Source organism: Rhamphochromis longiceps, linkage group LG20, assembly GCF_057381845.1.
Source record: "Rhamphochromis longiceps isolate RC_006_pf linkage group LG20, R_longiceps_female_GT1.1, whole genome shotgun sequence".
Taxonomy (NCBI): Eukaryota; Metazoa; Chordata; class Actinopteri; order Cichliformes; family Cichlidae; genus Rhamphochromis; species Rhamphochromis longiceps.
Genome location: NC_140576.1, coordinates 31,262,392 through 31,290,331, shown reverse-complemented (window position 1 = coordinate 31,290,331; position 27,940 = coordinate 31,262,392). Strand labels below are relative to the sequence as shown.

At 38.1% G+C, this 27,940-nt stretch overlaps 2 protein-coding genes across 3 annotated transcripts; one reads left to right on the top strand and one right to left on the bottom strand.

Moving 5' to 3' along the window:
* Window positions 1-464: 464 nt before the first annotated feature.
* cs (citrate synthase) lies at window positions 465-17,286 on the top strand. The gene is made up of 11 exons (XM_085393504.1): window positions 465-624; window positions 4,493-4,543; window positions 4,815-4,922; window positions 5,666-5,731; window positions 7,506-7,637; window positions 9,492-9,680; window positions 9,851-10,050; window positions 12,953-13,082; window positions 14,285-14,386; window positions 15,348-15,557; window positions 15,655-17,286. Exons 1-11 carry the CDS (start codon window positions 574-576, stop codon window positions 15,823-15,825), a joined length of 1,410 nt encoding a protein of 469 aa, XP_085249630.1. The 5' UTR covers window positions 465-573; the 3' UTR covers window positions 15,826-17,286.
* Window positions 17,287-21,572: 4,286 nt separating this feature from the next.
* On the bottom strand, window positions 21,573-27,209 carry coq10a (coenzyme Q10A). 2 transcript variants are annotated; one of them, XM_085394950.1, is made up of 6 exons: window positions 26,626-27,209; window positions 24,936-25,085; window positions 24,662-24,854; window positions 24,394-24,495; window positions 23,385-23,563; window positions 21,573-23,148 (listed from the first exon to the last, which is right to left on the bottom strand). In XM_085394950.1, the coding sequence occupies exons 1-5, from the start codon at window positions 26,760-26,762 to the stop codon at window positions 23,396-23,398; spliced, it is 750 nt and encodes a 249-aa protein (XP_085251076.1). In that variant the 5' UTR covers window positions 26,763-27,209; the 3' UTR covers window positions 21,573-23,148; window positions 23,385-23,395. The 2 variants fall into 2 exon arrangements, with proteins under 2 accessions (XP_085251076.1, XP_085251075.1); XM_085394949.1 differs by having other exon boundaries at window positions 21,573-23,563; window positions 26,626-27,208.
* Between the last annotated feature and the right edge of the window lie 731 nt (window positions 27,210-27,940).

Sequence of the window (27,940 nt, the reverse complement as noted above, 5' to 3'; positions counted from 1 at the left end):
GCACAGTGAGGTGTTGAGCCCCAGCTGGACCAGTTTTTGAGTGAGCTGTTGGGGGATTATAGTGTTGAATGCTGAACTGAAATCTATGAACAGCATTCGAACATATGAGTCTTTTTTGTCCAGGTGTGTGAGTGCATGGCAAACATAAGTATATGTTACTGTAGCCTCACAAAAAAGCTCTTTAACTGCATCTGAACAATAGGAAGGATAAAGATCATTTTAGAAGAAAAATCCTTCAATTTGTTCGATTTGTCAGATTAAGCTAAATAATTGCGCGGTTTTATAATGTCAGTGTTTGTGAACAGAGCCTGATATTCAGCCCTCGTCACAGGTTGAAGGAGAATCTCTATCCAATGAAAATAACCTCAACGGTATGTAAACCAATCAGATGCCTTTACGTAAGTGCGCCGATCCAGCCCATTGTCCAATCAACGCTGTTTGTAAATGCGGGCCTGAATCCCTCTTCAACCTTCTGCTTTCTGGAGGGGCACCTTCAACCAGGTCCGCGGTGCACTGGCAGCGGCTGTCTTAGTTGTAAAGAATAACTGGAAATAAGACTTTTAGACAGACACAATGTCGTTCCTCACTGTCACCAGGCTAGCGCCCAAACTACTTAATTCAAAGGTAAGAGAAACAGAATGAGCCTCGATGCCGCTTTCTTGGTTAAATCTGTGGACGTTTCCTTTAAGCTAACGTCGGGTTTGGTAGCTAACAGGCTAGCTTAGCCCTGTCAACCACATTGTGAAATGCAATTGGCCGAGTTTTTTGCAATTTGCTTAAACACTGACAAGAACTTTAATCATAGTAATGTATGGACCCTGTTTTTCGTAGATATTATTCAGAGACAGAAGCCGTGTTCTGTTTGACAGCTCGTATCTTGTTAGCTAACGGTAGCGCATGAATCATTGCACTCATGTTGGCCTTGTAGTGTCATAACTGTGGTATGTTTGTCCAACCAGCACAGAGCAGACTCTTAACTTTACGCTACGAGTTTCTACTATTTGTAGTATAGCGTAATAACATTAAATTGTACTTTCTTTTAAATTCACGTTAAACTCTGTGTTTATTCACCATCGCAGTTGATTTTCATATTAAGATTTTAACCAACCATATAATGCTTATGTTTAAAATACAGCTGAATAGCCGGTATAAATCATTTTTCATAAATCAATTTTTATGTAATCAGGTTAGGTCCACTGAAAAGACCTCTCTTAAAATAAGAGCTATGAAGAGGCAGTCAGCAGACAATTACAGCGGAAAAAAGCTGCAAAAATCATATAATAAAACTTTATGATATCTAAAGGTAGAGATCATACTACTTACAAGGTAGAAGGGTGCATACCTTTGGAACATCTGGGGTTAAGAGGTGAAGCATTTATTATGTTGTGTGGTTAATAATATAATAGTTATGGGATGGTTTGAAAGCTTTACAAATGAATACCATAAGATAGCTTTTAATTCATGACGGGAAGGAAGTTCATTCAACCTTTTCAAAAAGAGCAGTGATGAGTATAAAATGTTGTATATTAGACGTGGTTTAACTGCAGAAGTATTTATAGGTACACCCCACAATCTTGAAGATGTCCATGGTCAAGGACAGGCATGAAGGTTGACTACAGTGGAGGAAGTCAGGGTTCTTTAATTATAAACAGTTTTATTTTCCCTTAAGTGAAAGTGTTTTGTAAGGGCATATAGCCATTTTTATTTTCTGCCTTTAAAACTCAGATTTGGCTGCTTGGAAAATGTTAAAGGTAGATGAAGCATAGTCATACTCTGAGCTAGGACAATTAGGTATTCATTAAAATAATTACATTGACAACTAGAGATCCCCTGTGGTGTTCTGTTTCTAATGGTAAAATTGCATGATTGATGATATAATCCCATCAGCAGCAGTCTGGGTTTTGTCTGTGAGGTTGGATATTAACCAGTTAAATGTGGCTTTATCTTGACATGGAGACAGAAGTAAGATTTATGGTTTATGAAATGGGCAGGGCACATTTAATATCTTATGTTTTTATAAATGTCCAACATATCCAGTTGCATTTGGAAGAGCATATTGCTGTAATGTCCATTGAAAAAATGTGATTATTTGAACAGATAAATGACTTTGTTTTAATTAAATCATTTAAAATATGCTTTGGCCAGCCTGTCAATCTTAAAGTACCCTTCCAGTGACCTTAGTCTACTGCTTTACTCCAGTGACCTCTCAGTATGAACTACTTGGTTGCCATATCAAGTCAAGTCTCCTACTACTGAAATAATAGAGATAATTTTTCAGTCATGGCGACTAAGTAGTGTCTCTCTTTCTTTGAAATCTCTATCATATGTGGGGACCTCACCTATGTCACAGTTACCTTTCTCTCTTATCATTTGTAATCTTTGCTCTGGAGATTTATTAGTAAGCTGTAGTTGCATAAGAACGTATGTGTCTGAACTATGAAAGTCATGTGATTTTTAGTAACACAATGAAGTCTTATAAAGGAGAGTCTCATGATTTATTTTTTTCTTGCTTCAGATCATTTCATCTTTTGAAAAAGGGGATTGTTTTAAGTACCTCTAGATTTAAATGTCATTAAAATGTGTATTCCTTATACCAAGATGTCTGTTTTGATTTGTTTGTCCATAGAGAGGGTGGCTTTGTTGCTAATCACTCAAGTATCATGTGTTTCTTCTAAACACAGCCTCCGGAGGGGTTGCCTTTTTGTGTGGAGTACTTGCCATAGTTGCTCTTTAACCCTGGCTGATGGACAGTTGGGAGTGAGTGAGTTTAACTGGTGCTCTATATTTAAGACACTGAGCTGTTACATAATCTCCCCGATGCTCAGCTGGGTAAACTGTGTGTGTAGTGACGCACCCTACCTTTTTGTTTCGCTGAGCCTTGATGGTCCTGATTATTCAAAACGGTTGTGGTTATAAGGAGTAACTGTCTCCTGCCCATTGATAATCTACTGATATGTTTAAATGAACACACAGGAGTCGCATTTCACTAGTGAGCAAGACAGCCAGCTGAACTTCTCAATACTATCAATGAGTTTCCATTAAGAGTACTTTCATAAAAACTTTTTTTTTTAATTTATACCTTGACATGAAAGGAAGGAGGCATCTTTTCCTAGTTTGTGAGTAATTAGGTTGCTTCACTCTGGATTTGCCCCTTGGATAAATGTAATGGCTGGTTTACATTTTACCAACAGTTAGATCTGAAAGAATAAGACTAGATGTACTTTTCCTGGCTTTACAGGACCAGTCTGATTGTTTTACACCAGCATTAACATTGTGAAAAAAACAAACTAGAAATGACACACGAGCGTGAATAATTTGTTTATATTATAATGAGATTGTGGTGTGAGATTTTTAGAAAAAGTGCACACTGTGCTGTTTGAAAGAGGTGGGGTAATATTTGTGACTTGGAACATCTCCACAGTATTGGCAGATAACACAAAGCCCCAGTTTGTGATCCGATTTTTTTTTTTTTTTGGCCAGGTTGTCAGACTTTGAATGCACCTGAAACCTTCAGGTGCAGAATGCCCTGAAATGGCTGTCACTAGTGGCCTTTGTTGCAGGCCATGTACTGTGAACTACCCAGTTATAAGTGTTGTTGTTTTTTTAACTCTAAATTTTGGGCAAGTTTGAGTGGCAGTTATAAAACGATGAGGATGAAAATGGAGAAACTACTCTGAATAACTGCTTAGTTTAGTGAAAGCTATGTGTTATGCTACAAGGTACACTTTAATAGGTAAAATGCTAGAAAGAACCTGTAATTATATGTATTAGGCATGCACCAGTACAGAAAACAAACATTGTTACTGAAAATATGGTGCTCTACACTGTTATCGTCATATTAAAAAAATAAGATGGCATTTACCAACATCAGTAGCCGATATGTATTTGGTACCATGTAATGGTTAGTGTTCAGAAATTGTTTGATGAAGAGCACGAATGGAAATGGGCTTGTGCTTGTAACAATCAGTGTAATATTGGTGTAGCACCAGTCTTGCACAAGGATACATTAACATTTGGAGGAGCCTCTAACCGAACCACTGACCTTCCAATTAGTAGTGCTACCTCCTGAGTGACAGCCATGCTAGTGCTGTGGACAAAACAAGCATACGGTATTATATAAATATAATACTGTTTGCTTGTAGTGTAATGTTTTTTTCTGGACCACAATAAGAACAGTTGTTACTGTGGGAAAGAGAAAAAAATTATTATAGAAAATGTTTTTTTTTTTCCTGTGTAAAAGTTTCTGTACACTTGGTAAGAACACGGTGATTCGTTTAACATGTATATTGCTTACTACAGAGAAAGAGTTGGAGCCATTTCACTCACAGACTGATTGCAGTATTATCCTTAGAAATGTTTTGTAGCTTTTAAGGTCCTCCAAGGTTGTTTCATTTTAAATACAAGCAGTAGGTAGTCTAGAAATTCTGTTATTACTATAATGTTGTTTTGTTGTACTAACAATCCAAATTGTATTTCCTAATATGTTCTGCAGAATGCCTCTTTCCTATTTGTGGCTGCCAGAAATGCCAGCGCATCAACAACAGTAAGTGCATTTAATTTACTCCACTGTTTTCTGCTTGTTTTATATAGCTGTTCTGTAGTTTTACTGTTTGTGTTAACAACCTTTGGAAGAGACACTGGTACTTACTCTGTGGTCTCTGTGAAGATATTGACATTTGTGGAGCAATAAATCATTTTTTTTCCTGAAATGTTTGCATAAAGTTTGTTTAACCACAGGTCACAAGGGAATGTAGTCTATTTTAAGGCTGAATGTTTATTCAAGGGCATTAAAGAGTAAACATCGTCTTTTACAGAATCTGAAGGATGTCCTCTCAGACCTCATTCCTAAAGAACAGACCAGGATCAAGAACTTCAAACAACAGTATGGGAAAACCAACATAGGGCAGATTACTGTAGACATGGTAAGTGGCGGAGATTTTTGCACACGTTTAGTGAGCTGAATAAAATAAGACCCTCACACAAGCGAGTCACTGAGCTGGATTCCTCAGATCGATTATATTAATTCAGGGAGGGCTTTACCTTGATGCAGATTAGCTGTGGCATGTTAGCTGCACATAATCCATGTAGGCCTGCCTGGTCTTGTTTACTGTGCCAGGTATCACTGTTCGGTCATCTCCCTCAAAGGTCACAAATTGTGCTGCTTCCTGCCAACAGGGATATTTGAGCTGACTCACTCAAACCTCCACTGTAAACTGGCACTTGCACTTTCTCTCTCACACGCACACACACACACACACACACACACACACACACACACACCACTGCAACAAATCTATCCTCTTCCATCTATCAAACACTGCATCTAACTTGTTGCATTGTAGATTTAAGTTGAGCTTCATGTGTCACGGCAGTAATGCATTCAGTGTCTATTAACTTATTATCCTGTGTGCAGAATTACAAACCTGAATAGTATTTAGGATGTTTCTTCCTGCCTTTATAAAGACATTTGGTGGACACTGATAGCAAAAGCAAAGAGGTGAGCTTCTGAAATGGTCTACTGATAAAAATAAGCAGTAGATAAAATGTTTTAAAGTCCAGTATAGCGTAACTTTGTTACTACAAACACACACGGCTGTTTATATATATTATTGGCAAGACAATTTTCTGAATGTCATTCCATGTTTTTGTTTGTTTTCATCCATAGGTCTATGGGGGTATGAGGGGAATGAAGGGTCTGGTGTATGAAACCTCTGTGTTGGATCCTGAGGAGGTCAGTATCAGAGCTACAGAGAATACACTGATATATTATTGCAGATCTATTAGTGCCTGCGTTTGTTGGTACATTTGTATTTTAAAAAAAAAGAAGGGGGGGGGGGGTTTGCAAGACAGAGGTGCCACACTAGGTTTGAGGTTGTTTAGAAACAGAACGAGTCAGTACTGCAAAGTAGTGCAGGTCAATATGGCCAAAAATATTTAGCCCGTTATATATTTGAAAATTTGCGATAACCATACAACTGACGTTATAACTGATGCAAGACAAAATATTTTACAACTCCATACCTCAAAACCCTGCATAACTTTATTTTCACTTAAAAAAGCAGCTGTTTTTTTATGTGCATTAAAGCCATGTACAAATTTAACAGTGCAAACGCAAATTCCTTGCTGACAGTTTAACCAAAAGGCATTTCCAGTGGAAATGGGCCAACGTATCCTCAGCATAACCATGTATAATATCCACAAAAGTTAAAAGAGGTGCTTTGCAACATGAAACTGCAGTGTGCCAAATAAATAAGTCAAATGCGTACTTTTCAGACCATAAGGTGCACGGGATTGATTATAAGGCAGATTAAGCGAAACAAAACAGTCAGATAGCCTTGAGTTTAAAATCCGCTTCATACGCATAAGTGCCACACACACAATACGGTAAAATTATGTTGAAGCACTGTACGTATTACTCCACGAGGCTCCTGACTACGGTACTCTTAATGTTCCGACAATCCATCAAGCGGTGTGGCTTTTTAGTACGACTGGTAAGCTTCAACATTTTTTTTGACAGTTTTCTGAGCGCTGTGTACCGCATAAAATTGGTTTGAGGTCAGTACGCACAACCAGAATTCATACAAAAGGCACACCGGATTGTAAGGTGCATTGTCAATTTTTGAGGAAATTAAAGGCTTTTAAGAGCACCGTATAGTCTGAAAAATACAGTAATAAGGACGGCCCGCTTACATGTTCTACAAAACATTTTGCTTTGGTGGCTATCTGACGGACAAAAATCAAACCAGTTCCACATCACTGAAGTTGAACCATTTTTATAAACCAATTCTGGTTCATCTGTTTCATTCAACGATCTGCTTTCGCCCTTCTCATTCTCTGTCGCCGCCACGCTTTTTCCACCATGTGTGTATGAAAATAAAGGCACTGCGCATGCGCGTTTTACCCATATTCTGTCGCGATATTTAATTTTCTTATCATTGCCCAACATTACTGTGAACAGTATATTGTATATTATAGCTTGAAATTCAGGTTAATCTATATTAGAGATTAATGGTTGCTCTCTGCTCACGTTCAACATCGATGACAAAAGCGCAGAGTGCATAGTGTAAGTTCTCATAGCAGTGACCACTTGCTGCTCTGTGCGGCGAGTTCTTGGAAGTAATGTAGAAAAGGCAGCAGCCAGAAAGCTGCACTGGCATGACATGATATCTTAAATTTAAATCAGTTAAGGTTTTTGAACAAACATGTTATCAGTCAGACTCTAAACACAAAAAGCACAAGGTATTATTATGGTAAGCTTTTTTTCTGTTATTTTACTCTTAGCTGCATGCGCATTAGCATTCCCTGTAGGCACTTGAGTTGATTGCTTTCTGGCCAAAGCTGAGGCACTCTGAGGCATTCATTGGTAGAGATGCAGCTTATATTAGCAGCTTGCCAGCACTCAATTGATTGTGCATTTGATGATAACAGGAATATGTAGCTAATTATCACAAATAACATTTACTTCAACATCTTCTCTCCCCTCTCATCTCTACTTTGATAATCAGGGCATCCGCTTCAGGGGCTACAGTATTCCAGAGTGTCAGAAGCTGCTGCCTAAAGCTCCAGGAGGTGAGGAGCCACTGCCCGAGGGTCTTTTCTGGCTGCTGGTCACAGGACAGGTCCCAACCGAGGAGCAGGTGAGTCGATGCAAGAAGTTATTGTCGTAAAATGTTGTTGCCTACTGGAGTTTCAGTGAGCAGCTATCTGTCATGGTATGTCAGATGCTGTCAAATCTCTTCAGAATGCTTCATCAAAACTGAATATTCTTGCAGTGCAGTAAATAAGGTGACTTTGGCACCTGGATCAGTTAAGGTACCAAATACGTGAATCATGACATTTTCTTTTGCATCATGGAAAGGTGAATAACAAGATGCTTGGCGTGTGTTCAGTTCAAGTGTATTTATGTAATGACAGATACAAATGTACAAAGGCTCAAGGCACATTAAATTTTAACCTTGGTTCTTCTCAAAGTGCAAACTGCCATCCTTGTTAAAAAATAAATAAATTCCGTGGCCTTGTCAAGGAAAAAATTTATATAGTAATCTTTAACTCAGAAATGTCTTAATTTCATTCGTTTCTAGTTATCCTCTACATTTAATTTTTCTTTAAGTTCACAATAAAAGAAATGGTAGCTTAACAGTAGTTTAAAAGCTAACTCAGTGAAAAACTGACAAATACACACAAACAACCAACTGAAGTGATATATTACACTAAATGTCTTGACGTGAGCATTTCTCTTGTGCAGCCTTTAAAAATATATTTGCGCTGAGTAACCAAAATTTTGAGAATCACTTAAGGCTCAAAAAAAAAAACAACCCACCCTTGAGCAAGAACCTGTTTGCAGTGGGGAGTAAAAAAACAGGCTCTGTGTGTGTGGCAGTCTGCCTTGATTGGTTGGGTTGAGGAAAGCGAAGATGAGCATTTTACAAACCAAATGACACAACAATAATAACCTCTGGGCAGGTTGGTAGGGCCAGTCACTGTTGATGAAATGCATGCAGTTTTAAACTCAAAGATTTGCAATTTTTGCAGAAAAAGGTACAGGGACAGAGAGGACAGAACAAAATGCACAAACTACAAGAAAGAAAATAGAAGCAAATGACATACAATACTATAATAAATAAATGCCTGCAGAGTGAAATACAGAACAGCACAAGACAGGTGCTCTGTGAGTTTAGAGGTCTCAGTAACATAGGCCTATGTAGCAGCAAGAGTCAGAATCAACTAAGCCAGCTCTAATTGTATCCATCAATCCATCCATCAATTTGCTTCCACTTTTCCTTTTCAAGTTTGCGGGTGGCGCTGGAGCCTATGCCAGCTGTCATAGGGCGAGAGGTGGGGTACACCCTGGACAAGTCGCCAGTCTGTCACAGGGCTAACACACAGAGACAGACAACCATTCGTGCTCACATTCACTCCCGCATTCACACCTATAGGCAATTTGGATTAATCAATTAACCTATCCCCCTAATTGTAATCATCAGTATTTAGTTTTTTGTACAGCGTCTGCCGCTGAAATATAAAAGCTACTTATGTTAATTTAAAAGCTCTGAGAAGCACAAGTAAGGCTGAGTGAAGTTTTCTATATGGAGCTGTGAGAATTTTAGAAAGTAGATACAAGAATAAGCTTGATTTTTACAGGGAATCAATAACCAAAGTCAATATCTAAGAAAAACTGTTTCTGAAATTTGGCGTGTATAAACTAGAGGTTGTATCTTGTTTTTACAACTGAGAAACAAGACACAATCTATAGGGATTTTATTGCTGCCAACTATCTCCTTACAGAATGATATGAGGACAACCTATGCTCCTTTCAAATGCTTGCAACTTTCAAGCGCACCTCTCTATCTGTTCTTCCTGCGTCTCATATCTGCTCAAATCAGCCAAGGAGGAAATGTTTATTCTCAACACACATTTGTCTCCTTATTGATCGAAGAGTTTTCTGAGATTTCTGCCTCATCTATTTATTTTGTGTCCATCTTTCTTTCCAGGTGAACTGGGTGTCCAAAGAGTGGGCAAAGAGAGCAGCACTTCCCTCTCATGTTGTCACCATGTTGGATAATTTCCCCACAAATCTGCACCCCATGTCCCAGTTCAGCGCTGCCATTACAGCTCTGAACAGTGAGAGCAGCTTTGCACGGGCCTACTCTGAGGGAGTCCACAAGTCCAAGTACTGGGAGGTGAGTTTACACCCATACCTTTTTTTGAAAAATATGGACTAATAGAAATTTTTTTTTTTTTTTTTTTTTGCTCAAGAGACTGAATCACTTTAGACACAAGAACGCTTTCAGTTTGGTTTCATGTGGTCTTTTCTTGTTGTGTAATTTATCTTTTTTTTTTTTTTTTAAAGTTTATCTATGAAGATTCTATGGACTTGATTGCCAAGCTCCCCTGTATTGCTGCCAAGATCTACCGTAACCTGTACCGTGAAGGCAGCAGTATCGGAGCTATCGACTCCAACCTCGACTGGTCCCACAACTTCACCAACATGCTGGGCTACAGTGATCCTCAGTTCACTGAGCTTATGAGGCTCTACCTCACTATCCACAGGTGCAACTTAAGATGCCTTTTTACATAAAACAAGTTGGATTTAATCTTATTTTTTTTCTAGTAACACTTGAATCAAAGTCTTGCCTTTTTAATCTAAGAATTAGAGATGTTAAGTCAGATGTCGAAAAGATGAGAATGAAACTCGCAAACCTATCTGGAGTTAGACAGCATGACATTATGTCACTACTTGGTTTGATTGATTAATGATGAGGATGATAGGTTTGTTTTTTTTTGTTTTTTTTTCATCATCTGACCATCAAAACTAACCAAACTATTACAAACAGAAGCAGTAGTTCTCAGGTATAACACAGCCTGAGGTAACTACCTACAGGTTTCCTAAAGTGACCTTAAATTTATTTAGCATGACCTTTTTCTTTTTTTTTCTCAAGCTTAGTTGAATTAGTTGCTTAATCCAGGTGGAAGGAACTGCAAATGTAATGACTGTTTCTCCAATTTTAATATGGACAGAAGCAAAAACTCTTCCCAGACTTTTTGGTTGATGTAGGTCAGTTAAGTAAGATGGGAGCCGACTGAGAATAGTATTGTAAATAGGAATATATATATATATAGTAGTAGGGCTGCACGATTAATCGTTAGAAAATCGCGATCTCGATTCATACTTATGTGCGATCTCATTTCCAAATGACAACAATTTAAAAAAGAAAAAGAAAAAAAAAGATGACGATTGTACCACATTTTGATCCATCCGGGATGTAATCTGCATGAAAACAAGCGCTCACTCTTCCTGCTCAACAAATGACAAGGGCGGAGCCTTATACCACGTGATACAGAAGCTGTGCCGTGTGATGCTAAAATTGGCAGGGAAAAAACAACGGAGAGCACGTCAGGGATGACGAAAGTGACAGGAGAAAATCCGTCCCGATCAACCACCCAAACATCAATAACGGGAACCTTATACAGCGCTTCCCTATACCCGTCAAACTCCCGCAGGCACAAAGAACTTACAGAGGCTATCACTTATCACCTGACCAAAGATATGGCTCCCATCAACACTGTGCAAAACGAGGGATTTAGGAAAATGATCAACATCCTAGACAAATGCTACACAGTGCCGTCCCGCAACTATTTTTCTATTGTTGCACTACCTGCTCTATACACACAGTGTCGAGCAACGGTGGAGACGGAATTTCAAGCAGTACAACATTTTGCGACAACAACAAAACGTGAGACATTTGTTGTTTTTATGTTTATTTATTGTTTTTATGTTCAGTCTCAACTGTTACAAAGTTGATGTGCAGTTAATAAGTGCAATAAATATTTATATTGGAAAAGAAAATCGTGAGAGAATCGTGATCTCAATTCTAAGCAAAAAAATCGTGATTCTCATTTTATGCAAAATCGTGCAGCCCTATGTAGTAGTGTAGTCTACAACACAGTGTTGGGTGTGATGCGTTACTAAGTAACGCGTTACTGTAATTAAATTACTTTTCCACTGAAAAAGTAGAGTAACTGATTACTGTTCATTTTTAGGTATTTTAATTACAGTTACTTACAATGTACTTGCGTTACATTGTAGAATAATTAAACTCGCTGAATATCATTATTTCATTTCAATAATTTATCTTCTAAACGTAGAAGTAAACTCTGCCGCTTTAACATCGCTGTAGTGCAGGTGCACGTCATTTCGCGCCAGTTTGCTGCATAGTCGTATTCTAAAGCGGAAGATGTCGGACTCGACTGAAGCGTGTGGCTGTTTTATGAAACGGAAATATTCCCGTCTCTTAACTTTTCTGAAACAAGCAGACAAGAACATTACAGTAATATGTAAGCTATGTCCTGGGGAGAAAAAAACTCAGCCGTTGTTAATAGCATGAGTAATCTACTGACACGAGAGCATAGACGAACACTTCTGAGTGATCCTTGTTCATCATCCATGGATAACACTGCGGCAACTCCTGCTAATCAGGCAAAACTTGATTTTACTTCAGCAGCGTAGAAATTGTCTGAAGGTGAGCTTAAAAAATGATTGCAGGCTACATTGTGGAAGAGATGCTACCGCTGCGTACTGTAGAGTCTCCGTCTTTCAAAAAATGTATTTATTATTTAAAGAGTTTAATTTCTATTGTTTGTCCACTCAAGGTTTATATGGTTTTTAAAAAGTATTTAGTTAAATTACTTACTGAGTAATTAAGTTACTTTTCTGACACAGTAATTAGATAAGTATTTTAAATACAATATTGATTAAGTAATTAGTAATTAATTACTTTTTAAAGTAACTTAACACTGCTACAACATGACAAAACAGACCATCCAACCTGAGTGTGCAATGATGTGCAAAGGCTTTAAGGTTTGAGTGCTGAGGTAATGAATCTCAGTGCTCCTGAATAAACAGAATCCACTGTTGCTAAGGTGCATGTATATAAATAAAATCGCTATTATCAGACAGACAGAAGTTAGAGCAGCGAGGCTTTTTCTTGCCTCAAAAGAAATGCTGGGTTGAAAAAAAAGAAAGGAAAAAAAAAAAAAAGAAATTTAACCAAGAAAGTAGCATCTTCAGTTATTTATGTGGAGAAATTCCTGCTTTTTACTGTGACAGCAGTCCTCTTATCCTGAATTTGATGCAATATACAATAAAAATAGATATTGGTTTACACAGTCTGCAGTTTGTTTAGCAGTCAAACATGCCATGTAGGATATGTGCACTGAAAAAAAACAGACAAACTCTAGGAGCAAATTCAATTTATCTCCCACACAGATGGTTCTGCTCAGATAAAAAGGATTGACAACTCTCCAGCCTCCCCAGTGTTACTATTTGCCATTGTGATGAAGTGTAGCAGATGCCGGTGTAGACTTAAATGGCACACTCTAGAAACCTTACTGTTAGAATTATAATTTTAATGTGTTCATTACTATGTGTTTTTGTGTGTTTGTAAAATTGTAGTGATCATGAAGGAGGCAATGTCAGTGCTCACACTAGCCACCTAGTGGGGAGTGCCCTGTCTGACCCCTACCTGTCCTTCAGCGCTGCCATGAATGGTTTGGCCGGTCCTCTCCATGGCCTGGCCAATCAGGTTAGTAATGCACAGATCATCATTTTCATTCTGTTTTCACACTGAGAGATTTGATAGAAACAACTTGGCGATCCCAAGTTAATCCCCCATTCATCTTTTTATAAAGAAAGCATTTTCATTAGGAAGACTGCAGTGGATATTATGTGATAATGATTTTTATTTCAGTCAGTTTATTACAATTGTTCCAAAAACACTACATACAACACTTTAATTATTTGATTTTTACCAAAAAACTAAGAAATCTGATGAGGGAAAAAAACTGAAAACAAGTTTAATGTGTAGTTTAATGGTTGGTTCATAATTATTTAATGCCTTTATAATCTCATAGATCTCTTCTGTAGCATATAGATGGGTTAGAGTTTATTTCGCCATACCTTCTTACTAATATTAAAGATGACCGAGTTCTGCTAATCAGCTTTACTGTCACAGGCCTGGTATTCTGAATACTAGCTTACTGTCACATTGTCACAACACTTGATTAAAACGGATCATTAAATTATTAGACACTTCTGTGTTTTTAATCACACATCAAAATATCCACTGTGGTAGAAGCCTTTTTTGAAACAACCTTGTCACCTTTGTGCCAACATGGCAACATAATCATTGAGGACTTGGCTGTTTTTTGGTCAGTGCAGTAGACAAACACTAAAGGTGAAAATGACAAAGAACCAAGAGTTCAGAGTCAAACTGCTGTGGTGCTCAATTATAAATATTATTTTAGAGTTCAATAACGTTCACAAAGCACTGCTTGATTACCAGCACCCGAGGGAAGGTCTACCCTCCTTTTATTAGCTAGCAATTTGTCAAAGCTGCTTCTACCTCCTCCAATAAATTTTGGCATCTGTTTAATTACTATCCATCCATTTTCTTAAGTGCTTATCCAATTATAGTGTCAGGGGGGCTGGAGCCTATCCCTGCTTCATTTATTTATTAGCTACTTAACTAGTTAAATACAGTCATATGATATGACCAACTATTATGAGCAGTTGTACAGTAACCTATGATTTTTGGATTAAAATGTTCATAATGATTTTTTTTCTTTCAATTTGCGCTTTGCTCACATATTTGACATATTGACACTTAAAATGAGTTTTGGTTTGATTTCAAACACAGTGCCAACAAAAATACAGCAGAAAATTCACTTAGCTTATGAATGTGTGTTTTGTTTTGTCTTGTTTTGTGGGTTTTTGCTGCACCTACAGGAGGTACTGGTGTGGCTGACTGCTCTGCAGAAGGAGTTGGGAGGAGAGGTGTCTGATGAGAGGATGAGGGATTATATCTGGAACACACTCAAGTCTGGAAGGGTAAATAAGCACCACATCCGCAAACAAACAACTCTAGTTATTATTATGACTTCATTTTCCACTCTCACTCATTTTCAGAATAACACTTCTGGTGATGTCAGGGGTCCAGTTGTTTCTACCAGAAGTTACAGCTAGATTTAGGAACCTTTGGAGGAGCTCAAACCAGATTCTTTATTAAAAGAAAAAATTAACACTTTAAAAAGTCCCTAGTGGGCTTTTGTTGTTTTCTAAAAGAGTAGAAACTTTGGGCATGAGGCTTTCTGCATTGAACATTTCTAATTGGTTCTAATCTCCCTAAAAGTGTGTGAAATCTGTTAGGACCCCATTGTCAAAGCAGTAACTCGAAAGCAACATCAACACAACAAGTTGCTTATTGTTGTTGCAGTGTTGTCACTTTATATGGCATCATTGTTTTTTATAGTCTTCCTTCACCTACAGGACTAAGAGGAGTAGTTGATTTAATGTTGGCACAAAGAAAGTTGTGTAATTACAACAGTTTTTTTGTTTTGTTTTGTTTTGTTTCCAAAACCAAGAAATTGCTATTATTACAATTTTTATAATTTACTATATTTTACACCTGATTTACTATGACCTTCATCTAAACCTTCATATTCTAGTTTGATTTACCGATTAACTAAATTCTGTTTTTGTCTTTCATAATAGGTTAAAATTGTTAATGTATACCATAAAGAATTTGTAAAATAATAGTATTTTAGCACAGATAGAACGGTGTTGATGTCACCTAACAGCAAGTGGTTTTACATGTAAGTTCTGCACCTGGTTGGTTTCTTCTGGTTTTGTTCCCCAAAACATGCATGCTAGGGTAATTAGTGATTGTAAATTGACCTTATGGGTGTGTTTAAGTTCTTAATGCGTTTCTGAAGGTCTCGTGAGTACTTAGTTGTCAGAGAGACTAGAAGAGTGCACTGTCAGGTTAAAAATGTTGGTTTCTTGGCTGTAGGTGGTTCCAGGTTATGGCCATGCTGTCCTAAGGAAGACTGATCCACGTTATACCTGCCAGCGTGAGTTTGCCCTGAAGCATCTGCCCAGTGACCCCATGTTCAAGATGGTTGCCCAGCTTTACAAGATTGTACCCAATGTGCTCCTGGAGCAGGGTAAGGCCAAGAACCCCTGGCCCAATGTAGATGCTCACAGTGGAGTGCTGCTGCAGGTAAGACCTGGGATTATAATCATGCATTTGTTATCTAACTGAAATAATCACAGATGCTGAAGTAACTGACTGCTTTCCTGTTTGTGTGTATGTTCAGTACTATCAAATGACTGAAATGAACTACTACACTGTGCTCTTCGGTGTGTCCCGTGCTCTCGGCGTGCTGGCCCAGCTGGTGTGGAGTAGAGCCCTGGGCTTCCCCCTGGAGCGCCCGAAGTCCATGAGCACAGATGGACTGATGTCTCTGGTTGGAGCAAAGTCAGGCTGAAGCACCAACCTGGAAGTAGCTGTGGGTTAGTGTTAAGGGTGGGAGGAGGTGGAAACATCAAAAAGCAGACATAAGTTGACCCCTTGTCATTTCCAACCCCAGGGATTTAGAGGATTCAAAGAGACAGTATGTGTTTAATGCCATTTCACAAAAAAAGGGCCTTTTTAAATTGTCATAGCATTAGTCTTCAAGTGTGTTTAGTTAATCACTGACAGGCTTTCCAATCATGTCTCTCTATCTAAAACATGAGCAGAACAAACTTTATATATGGCCACGGTAGGCTCAAACTACCTACCACTTTTAGGTCTGCTAGCATTGCTAAGATTTCCCCTGAGCAGTGCTTCTCATTGGACACTGGGTCTAAACTAAGAATAGGTAGTGGCATTCAAAGGGAATTGTGCACTTCCTTTGTATTTAAGCTTCTACGTTTAAAAATCTGACTAAATCTTTTTGGCCACTACAGTGATGTGTTGTAGAGGATACTTCCAAGCAAAATACAGTTTTGTCACACAGCTCTAATTTTATTTTTTCGTCTATGCAAAGTTGTCATCCCACCCAGTTGATCGATGCGTTTCACTCCCACTTATGAACACTCCAGTGTAACGGGAAAAAAAGGTCCTCACTAGTAAAAATCCTAGAAAGCCGTTTAAGAAAAAATATTTGTTTAAAGACACTGCCCCTTTAAATCTCTGGTCTCCCCTTTTTTTCTCTCTCTCTAACTTGTAGTTTTTTCTTTTTTCTAGATGACCTGTAATACCTCTATGATCAAAATAACAGTCTTTATTAAAATTTGTTTCCTTGGTCTTATTTTCCTCAAAATAATTTCCTATTTTTTTAATGGGTTTCTTATATTACGAATCGCTGAGAATCAGGACTAATGAAGGTAACTGATACAGATTTGAGCAAAGGGTGTTGTAACTGGCAACCTGTAGGAAATCCTTAAGAGCAAGCTTGAATAAAAACAGGATGGGAGGGGGGGCTTTGTAGAGTTTTGTTTTGTTTTTAAGTCTTCTTTTATTTGACTGTATGTTCATGTCTTTATCCCAGCAGCAGAGCACTTCAAATGACAATTGTAAAGTTATGATGTATTTGATTGGATTTCCTAAATTGTAACAGTAGAAAATCTCCCCCCTTTTTTTTTCTTTTGGTGTTAAATGATGTATAAAAATATATTTGGGTTTGAATTTTGTTGTGGTTTTATTTATACTCTGTGTACATAGGTATATATATGTATAGCATTAATGTATGAGCTGTAAGCATTCACTTGCTGCTTATAACCACAATGAGCACCACAGTTTACCAGCAGTGTAGTCGTGCCCACTATATGTCCAGTTTCGCTGGTCACTGTGAATTTCTGACAATGAACAAAAAAAAACAACTGCAGCTATCTTCTGTATATAGAGTTTATTCCCAAGCTCTGTTTCCTCAGCTGGTGCTGTATTTCAGGTATTTCACTTGAATGTGTCAAGCTTGCTCTTAAGTTCTGGGTTTCTCAACACTCCATTTTTGTCTAGTTAGAGTTCTTGCGTATTTCCTCCTAAGAATACTCTTTAACGTGTTCGCTCCGATACTTGATTCTCTCTGCTCTGCTCTTCTGGCTTTTTCGGGCACGTGTTTTGTGTTTTATTGTAGCGTTCTTCCATTTGGCAGGTTGTTCAACAGATGTGGTTATTTTGATCGTAGAGGAGCTTAAGGGTTGTAACTGGGGGGAATCATTAGAGAAACACTTGGGGGCGGGGGGACAGGGCTGGATGGGTCAAATGGGCAAGAAAAGCTTGAAACAACTATTGGAAAACCTTAGAAATAAATGAAAAATAAAGGTTTTTATTAACACTTGTTTGGTCTCATTTTCTTCATAAGTGCTTGAAAAAGAAATTGTGATGTAATTCCAGGTCCAGTTGCATGTAACCTTTGAAATTACCAGGATTTCTGAAGTGATTACCCAAATGCTCTATACCCTCCTTGTAATACACAAATACAGTCTCACAAAACGCTGTCTTTTAGCCATTGCTAACAGTTGTTAAGCTTTCACGATTTAAAAAGGACTGAAATAATAGTTAACAATCATTATTAATGGCTGTGGAAAAAATTTTTTTTAACAATTAAATTTGCACTTGTTAGATACCGTATTATACACTTACTGGACACTGTTAGTTACACCCTGCTAGTACCAGGTTAGACTCTTGTTTTCATTACTGCCTTATTTCATCATGGCATTTAGCAAGATAGTGGAAATTTCTTTTGTCCATATTTACATGATAGCATTACACAGTTGCTTCTGATCTGTTGGCTGTACATCTATAATGTGAATGTCTTTGACGTTTAAACGATACTCAGTTGGTACAGTTGGAATCTAAACTGGGCTGAGGAAAATATCACTCATAAGGTTCCAGCAACAGCCTGAACGGTTGATACAAGCCAGTGTGGAAGCATGCTTTCAGGCTGTTTATACCAACAGCAATGGAAATTCATCAACCCAACATTCAGTCTACTGTTTTCCAGTTATGGTGAGCCTCAGTTTTCTATTATCTGACCGGAGTGGCACCCAGTGTGCTCTTCTGCTGCTGGATTCTATCGGATCCAAGATTTGTCAAGTGTCTGTGAAGGTTCTCAGTCATCCAGGTCATCGTAGTCTAAGGAGCTTGCAAAGACAAAACTCCTAAACACTAACTTAACAAGGTAGTGTATGCTCTACAGTGCAGCGAGGAATGCTCAGACCTCTACATCGGAGAGACCAAACAGACACTTCATAAAAGCATGGCACAACATAGAAGAGCCACCTCCACAGGACATCTGCATCTAAAGGAGGATGCCAGTGTTCCCATTTTGGACAGAGCAGAAGGATGGTGTGAAAGAACCCATCTATGTCAACTGTGAACAGAGGCGGTGGTTCACCACACCAACTGTCTGCCATCTATATTTTTATATTGACATCCTTTGTTGTGTTCCTACCTTTTAAGTTTCTTGGTTAGGTTAAACTACCGTAAGGTGTTAACTGATGCCTTAATGCCCACTCACATCCTGGGCAATTTGACCTCAATAAATCACATGATAGGGTGGGGATGGGTTTCACAATGGATTCACCTGAAACCTTGGCTGACTGTGAGACACACCCGTTTTCAGACCTTGGACCTTGTGATTAGGTAGAGGATCAATAGAGGGTCCATGACCCTCTTGCGGACACTCCCATAGGGCTTAAAATCTGGGACTCTCCACCAATTGCGCTTAGAACTGAAGAAGCTTCTCGGATGAAAGGTGAAACATCTTCAAGACAAAACTTAAAGAAAAGAAGTCCAGACGCTTTTGTTTCCAAGCTCCTTAGACATTTCATTTTGTTCCCCATTCAGATGCTTGACTGGAGCATCACAAGTTCATCTTGACCATGCCATGCATGCCTAAATGAATTGAGTTGTTGCCATGCGATCGGCTGATTAGATATTTGGGTTAAAGAGCAGTTGAACAAGTGTACCTAAAATTCAGGAGCAAATGTAATAAACAGTGAATATAACAGGACCAAAACTGCATTCTCCAGCTTCAGTCTGGTGATTTACACCCTTACCTACCTACTTATTATCTATTTAAACAAGTATTAGACTTTACACTTGCATCCAAATAATTTTTGAAAATGCTTTACACAGTAAATATTAGCAGTTTACTAAGATGTATAAACATAATTTGCATTTTTATAATAACCAGATAATGATCTTCAAACCAATGAATTCATTAGTAAACCTTATGTCCATTTGTTAACAGCAGTTAATTTCCCTTATTGTGGACTTTGTGTGTCGCTGTAATGCTCCTGATTCAAAGACCATTCACACTGAGCAATCTTTACTGAGAACATCACTTCTTGTCAGTTCACACACTTTGAATGCCTTTATTTATAGGAAGGGCACCTCTTCAACTCACACTTCCAAAATGAGATCCTTAGCTGGAACACTTGACCTCAAAACTCACTTCTCCTTTTGGAGAAGCTGTTCCACAGAGGTTTACCTTTTTCCATCTCACACTGTGTGGTTATTCAGTGTGGACCATAAAATATGAAAAGCATAAATGTTTAAAGATGTTGAACTTGTCAGCTGTTGTGACTTTAGACAAAAAAAAAAATATTTTATGAGTGATTAGTGCTACTTGATAACTTCAAAGGGATTACAGACTTTTTTTTTCTTGCAATGGTGTGTGGCATTTCAAAATGATTTATGACAGTGACAGGTGAGGTCAGTTAGGTAAATTCTCGTCATGTTTGTAACATGAGGATGATGGCACAATGTAAAAAAAAAAATGTATTTACACTGTAAACTTTGAGTAATTTTCTCTTTCCGATGAGACATACAGCTCTAGGCAAGTGTTTGAATTCAAAAACCAGATACAAAACCTGCTCATTTAAGAATATCATGATCATCAATGATTCCTGTTGTAATGCTCCAATTTCAATTAGTCTTTATCCCATACTGTGATCATGAGAAGAAGATGGCCCAAATGCCCACCTCTCCTATGTGCTGTTATTAATAACTGGCCCAAATACCATCACCCCACTCTGGTTTCTTGCTGGTCAGCTGAGCTGTGCCACTCTTTCCACTCCACTTGTGCAACAAAGGCAACCAGTGCTAAGGGACATCAACTCAATGCCATCCTCTGGAACACAAGCTCAGTCTAAAAACGGTACCTGGTGTCATCTAAATGCATTACAACGCAGCTGCTGCAAGTGAAGGACACAATGCTCAAGCACTAATGCAGGTATACCTTCAGGAGTCGGTTTTGTTTTTGTTTTATCAATCACCTTTAAAAAAAAGCACATACGCAAAATGTGACAGCTCCTTTTTATTTAAATACAAATTTAAAATACACCGATATTTACATAGATACATTTTCTGCTTGCAAAAAAAAGCAACTGAAATCCAAAACAGTGAAAATAATTTTGATTGAAGCAACAAGTGACTGATATTTATTTATATCTCCTTTTATACATACAAGGCTGCCTGTATTAAGACCAGTGGTCATTAATACGCCTGCAGCATGAATATTGATGTGGAAATGTACAGAGGGGTCGAAGGGTTACAATAATTTCAAGTGAACCCTTTATGCTCATCTGGACTGTACTAGAGTAGCTTTTGCATGAGTCACAGTTCATTTATCAGTTCATCTTATACTACAGCTTGGTGCAGCCCCTCAGTTCATCCACTGTCTGAAATAACCTGTTTTAGTTCCTCCACCTTTCTGATTGGGCAGCCTTTACAAACAGGAGGTTAGAACAGCAGGTGGGCGGGGCTTCTGAGCTCATAACCCAAGCAGTGTGCCTGAGATAACCACTGTCACTGACATCATATAGTGCAGACAGTAGAAAAACCTGCCTGGAACCTGAGCGTTTGGCTCACAGGCATTACTTGTGCATACGCTGACCTCATTATGTTCAATTTTTGGCATATTTAATACGAGCATTCACTATTATAAGAATCTATATGTATATGTCAGAAAATCAGGAAAAGCATAATAGGCTAATTCGGAAAATATTTCTGTTTACACTGCCCCTTTTTTTCCAATAAGGATTGGCACTTACAATGAAAAACAAACTCTCTGTAATACACTTAAAGACAAAAAAAAAACTTGAGTAAAGATGAATTCTAATGTGATGCAACGTTAAAAACACGACACAAAATTTTCATTAACATTATTTATAATTATGTTAGTCCACTTTGAGTCTGGCAATGGTAGGACCATCTTAAATAAAACTACAGTTAATGCAATACTTTTGTTAAACTAAGAAAAAAAAAAAAGACGCTGGAACTACACTTCAATCATATCTTGATTGTGTACTATCAAAATTTGAAAAGAAGCAAAGGCCAAATTGCAACATAATACACAAAAGTGGTATTCAATGATTTTACCTCAAACCATTTTTAAATGTATTTATTTATTTTTTTAAATAGTAACAGTGATTCTCAGACTGAATACGCCTGTATTGGGTTTTGATGACTCATTTTTCCTCAATTCCCAAATCACTTTACTAACCAAAAATAAAACAACATACTTCAGTTTCACAAAAATACGAAAAAACCTTTTAGGTTTACTGGACCATTTGGACAAAATGAAACATTTTTCACAGAGAAGGTCACACTAAATTACTTCTTTAGCAACTTACGAGTCACCTTTAAAATGTAGCAAAATACAATCAGTTACCTTTAAAAGCCCTTTATCACAGAATACTGTGAAGGGGCTGCTTGATTTTAAATTTAAGTCAAGTCCTGACAATGCAACACATAAATGCTACAAATATATTTGCCTTTGTTACTTATATCCATGCATCAAAATGTGTGTAAAGATAAGCCGAAATGTCAACAAATAAGCATGAAACTCATTGATAAATAAGTAATGTTTTATTCTACAGCCCACCGCTACAATTTATAGATAGATGACTCGAGTGTTTCATCCTCCGGATCACCTTCAAACAATCTAAACACAAAACAGCCCACTAAGCAAGGACACACCTACATTTTTTAAACTATAACCTAAACTGACTCCTAACAGTTAGAATCCACATAACATGGCAATGTTTATTTTTGATCCAATTACAATATAAGCCACATTCAAATCACAAGAAGCCATCTTTAATTTCCAATTCTTCTTTTGTTTTTAATCGATCATAAAGATAATTTGAGTGTAACATTGTACTCTTCTTACATTCTTTGTGATACCTTTTACAGTACTGCAGATTTTTCAGTTTCAACAGGGGTTCTTGGTTGTGCTAATTCTTATTTCCCCACCTTTACTGACTGATACTAGTGCTGGGCTGTAAAACAAGGCAGTATTAAAACTACTATGCTAATTTTTCTTTTTTAACGTTCTAAAGCCCAATCCTCACAGCATCCAAGTTAAAGTGACATTTCTCAAATCCTAGCATACTGAGGCCACAGCTAATTTTCCTCCTTTGCACTTCATACTAACCTACAATAATGCTCTTATAGCATGGCACTGTCAATATGAACCCCTATAAAACTGGTTGAAAAGTGCTGCTGAATAAATTAAAGAACTAAAAGCAATATTATTTTGCAGCAATACCAGTACTTTATTTCAAACTATATATTACTATTTCCATTTGAAATGAAGTCAATGCTAAGTGTAAAAGCAAAGAATGTGCTTTCCCAATATATTAGAGCTGAAGTTCACTTGATAGTAGTAACCTCAAGTTACAGTGAGACAACTGCTTCGGCAAAAGGGACTGTGTCTTATAGAAAAACCGAAGTTTAAGTTTAAAGTAATAACTGAGTGTCCAGCACAATGTAACAATGCTGCGATGACTTACTGTTCTTTCTGCTAAACAAGGATCTGGAGGTAGACAGAAAATGGACAAACGTAACACAATGAGAAGGGATGTGAGCAAAAATTTACTAAGGCAGGAATTACAACATTATGTTTGCAAGCGTTAGATGCGCTACACCTTTGGTAGCCGCTATAACATCTATGAAGCAGTGGAGATTTGATGTAGTGGCCTGCTAAGCCACATCATGCAAGTTTATTGAGGGAATAAAGAGGGTACGGTTTAAGGCCAGATGAAGACGTACAGTTGCTGAGATCACGTCTGATGCACCTCATGAAACATCAGCTCTCGTGGGATGCGAGTCTCTGGGCCGTAAAGCTTGCCGGCTCGCCGCTCGAATGCAGCAACATTCTGCTTTACCACTTCATCGAAGAACATGGTGGCTAACTGTGAGTGCAGCAAAGAGCGGAACTCGAAGGATATCTGTTAAACACACAGAAACATAATAATTTAGTTTAAAGAAATACGGCAAATATATATAGTGGGCATGATAGGTTAAAGCTAAGCTCATTTGTGTTCTTGCAAAGATATCAGATGAGATTGGAACACAGTTAGCTTAGCATAAAGAGTGAAAAAAGTGGAACGAAGCCAGTCTGATGGTTTAAAACAAAAAACAAAAACACAACAAAAAACAAACAAACAAACACCTGACTGAAAGGTTTCCTGCAGAAATAGATCTTGTTCTGGTGGCATTTCCTTTAACTTGCAGTTAAAGAGGGTGGAGCTGGAGTCTGACCACAGGACAACAAACCCTTTAGAGAGAGTGAAACGATAGTGGCCACTGCTAGTCTTCAGCCAAAATGAACAAATTAGACAGGAAGGGGGCAGGAGCTGCTGATAAGAAGCAACTGACCTTTTAAAATAAGAAGTTGGAGACTGCCAACCAAACAGTAAATCATCTCTTGAATAGATATAAAGAAAAAGTGCGATATAATTGGGTAGCTGCTGTTAAACCTAGGAGGCTGACACAAGTAAATCAAATGTTTGGGAAACACTTCCACGGGTGGTCTCTCTTCCTTCATCTTGTTCACTGTAGATGAAGGAAAAACCACACGTAACCACTCATAAAACCACAAAGTGTAATTTTTACATTTGTGCTTTTTCACAGCATAAAAAAAACCCATTAACTAATGAGCATGAATACAGACTTTAATGATATCAGTCTTCTGATGTATCATCTATCCCATGTGGTGTTTAGTACACACAAGCAGTTAAAGTGAGCTACAGGCTAAAGTGAGGCACAGGCTACTTACAGAAAAGTCTACGGTGCAGGTACGAGGGTAACCGGGAATGCCAGGACTAAAGCGCCATATCGTCTCCAGGTGATTGAAGAGCTTTCCATCTGTACACACTGCCTACAAATAACAAAAACAAAGACAATAATTAAAAGTTGTAAAACACAGAAATTGTGTTTCAGTCATATTGTTTCTATATAAACAAATTCTAGCAACAGATGGAGCATTAAAAATCACATATCACAATTCAAAAAGACTGGGATAATATTTCTCTACCATTACTTACTTTGACTAGATGAGGTCTAACATTAGTGATCATAGATGTGTATCTTTCCACTACTGGAGGAAATCCCACTTCAAGCTGGGCTTTGGAGTGACCTGCTCTTTTCATGATGGTCTGGGACTTCTTACACCAAGGCACAAAGTGCTTGTACTCGTCAACGTTGGCCACAACATCATACATTTCCTGCATAGAATACCTGTAACAGGAATATCCTTTTAATTAATTTTTTGTATTAATGATCAAATTTATGATTATAAAAAGGCTCATCAATACTTACCCAAGTATTCTACGTTCAGAGTACTCCTTCCTTTTGTTGGTGAGGCTGATGAAGCTTCTGCTTTGGGAAACCGCTGTCATTGTGTCACAATCTTGAAGGCAAAACACCCTGGGACTTCTTGTCATCAAAATGCCACATGACGACAAGTGTCTGGAAAGGTAATTAGAATCTGTGTTGAAGTGATGTGCCATAAGCCCCTATCTAGAAAGAGTGCAGTCTGCAACAAAATAGGTCCACTGCTTTCCAGTTTCAACAGTCAGTGAGTGCATGGATGGACCAGAGAGTTATGAAAGGTCAGTGTTGAGAGCATGCTGGTATTTTCCACGTCTGGTCTTTTTTTGTGAATAGCAAAAAGCTGTAAGGTGACACCTACCTGCTCTGGTTGAACAAATTAGCTTTGTGCTTTCTGGAAGGTAGCCTGTAGGATAGGGGTGAGCAACATTTTTTCCTCATACTGAGAGTCAAGGATCAAACTAAATAAGCAAATTAAAATATTGCTGTATCAAATTATGACACAAAACATTAGATCCTTGTGAATAAAATATTCCACTTAAATGAAGCACCAGTTTTCAAGTTTTTATATAACTTTACCATAAGACATCATAGGTTATGAGAGAATTTGTTTGCCATTTGTTGGAATCAAGTTAAACAGCAGTGAAGCAGTGATTTCTTTTATTCTTTCATCTAAAGACCCATTAACACAACGTTTACCTCGATCAAGGTCAACCTGATCAAATGGGTTGTGATCAGGGTGATCAGACTATTTATTTATGAGTGACTTATGTATGTGTATATATATATATATGTATATATTATACTATTCTTAGTTAGTGTATTGTCTGTCTTGTCTTAATGTTGGTTTAAAATGGAGCACTGTAACAAAAAATAATTTCCCCCAGGGATCAATAAAGTATTCTGATTCTGATCACTAGTTAATGCAAGTGATTATGTGTGTGTGTGCTTCCCAAAACATGAAAACATTCATTCATTAAGTCAATGCATCATACTATTCACTGCTACCACAAACAGGCTGTTTTGGAAACTGTTCTCCACATTTTGGAAACATGTTATCCATTATGGATAAGCCCCCCCAATTTTTTACACCATTCTTCAGCTCTTACTTTCAGCAGTTTACTTATGGAATAAAATAACTGTGGGTATTCTGTAATGTTTATATTTCATGCATGAAAGAACAAAGTTGAGTGGTTTATAGTTGTGATTTTACAGTTATGTGAAGTCAATACAACAGTGCAAACGTAGTTAATATCCTTCTTTATCAAGTTAGCTTCTTGTAATTTGTTTTCACCAGCAACATGGCACAATTATAACGATTAACTTGCTTGTTTTCATTTATGTTTATGTATGTATTCTACAAAAACATTAAAGAAGACTGGACTGCAGAACCCATGTCGAAGGCAGTTGTTAACAGCTGCCTTTACCTGGTGAGACAGTTCTAGTTATTGGTAGTTCTGTTACACTAATCAGCAGTTGCTTCTCAAATGGAGGCTGGTCACACTTTAAAGATAAGAAACCAGAATTATGGAGCTTGATAACATTATCTAGTGACCTTCTCGTTATATATCGTCCGCCCTCAGTGGCGGCAGAGCGTCAGTTCCTCTGTACTGAATGACCAGCTCGGTGCTGTTAACCATAATAATAACAGCCTCCAGTAACTCCCCGACGGGCTCACCTGATGTTTTGTCGCAGGCATCCTCTTTGCACCGCCGTGCGACACGAGCGAGGGGATCCCACAGTGGCGATCTGGAGAAAGTCACTGAACGTCCGAACACCCATGGGTAATCTCCGGGCACCGGTCGAGGCTGCCATCAAGTCAGCCTCTCCGCTTCAAGAGAGGGAGATCCTGGGTCTGTCGAGCTAGCCCGGGGTCTGCTTTAAGACCGAGGGCACAGAGATTCAAGGGTCCAGTCCAACCTGCACGCTGCTTCGGTGCGGGTATATTAATGAACAAGTAGCGTTAGCACAGCCGCTTTCCGAACTGCGAGCGTAACTATCGTTAGTTACGGCAGTCAGCTGCTAACGTTAGCTAGCAAGATTTCCAACAGCCCAACCAATCACGACGTATGGTTACGTTCCGCTGTTTTTTTTTTTTACGTAATACTCACATTACTCCACGCGTCGAGTTCCAAACTTCAAACAAAGTTAAATTATTTACGTCACTTTCTGGCTATAAATATTGCCAAACTGCTGCCAGCTGCGAACGACCTTCTGCTGCTAAATAAAACGCCGGTGGGACAAATTGTTCCTTTCTTCTGTCATCGATTCTGCCCAACAGCTCTGAGAAGAAATGCCGCCCCCTACTCTACAGGAGGTTAACGGCGGGGAAAAAATATTTTTATTTTGTTTTATTTTATTTAACTTACGAAAGCACTTTTATATTAGTATAACTATATATGTGTATATATATATATATATATATATATATATATATATATATATATATATATATATATATATATATATATATATATCCTGAACAAAATGCCGTGAGACTGTATAAACAGGGTTCAAGTGTTTGTTTGTTGTGTGTGGTAGGAGTGGCAGATAGGATGAAAGTGGGGGTGGGGTTCTGAGATCTTTCTTTTTTGCATTGGTGATGGACAGGTTGACAGATGAGGTCAGGGAGGAATCTCCAGTCTTCCGTGGAATATGTTGTTTGTGGAAGACATCTGTAGTGTGAGTAGGAAGCGGATGGAGAGTAGCACTGGAGAGAATGAAAGTCAGTAGAAGACAGAACACAGTGTGTGAATGCGATAGAGACAGTAACAGTGAAGCTGCAAGGAACAGAGGCAGTGAAGGCGAGAACGATAACAGAGGGGAGATAGATCACGTTTAAAAACAAAGGTCCTCAAGCTAAATAAAAAATAACAGTCAATAATTTCTAGGCTTATTTTACTGTTTACCATTGTAGCCTGGACGAATATCCAGCAAATCTGGATATTTAACTTGATCTTAATTATTACACCCAAGGCCTACATTACTTTTTT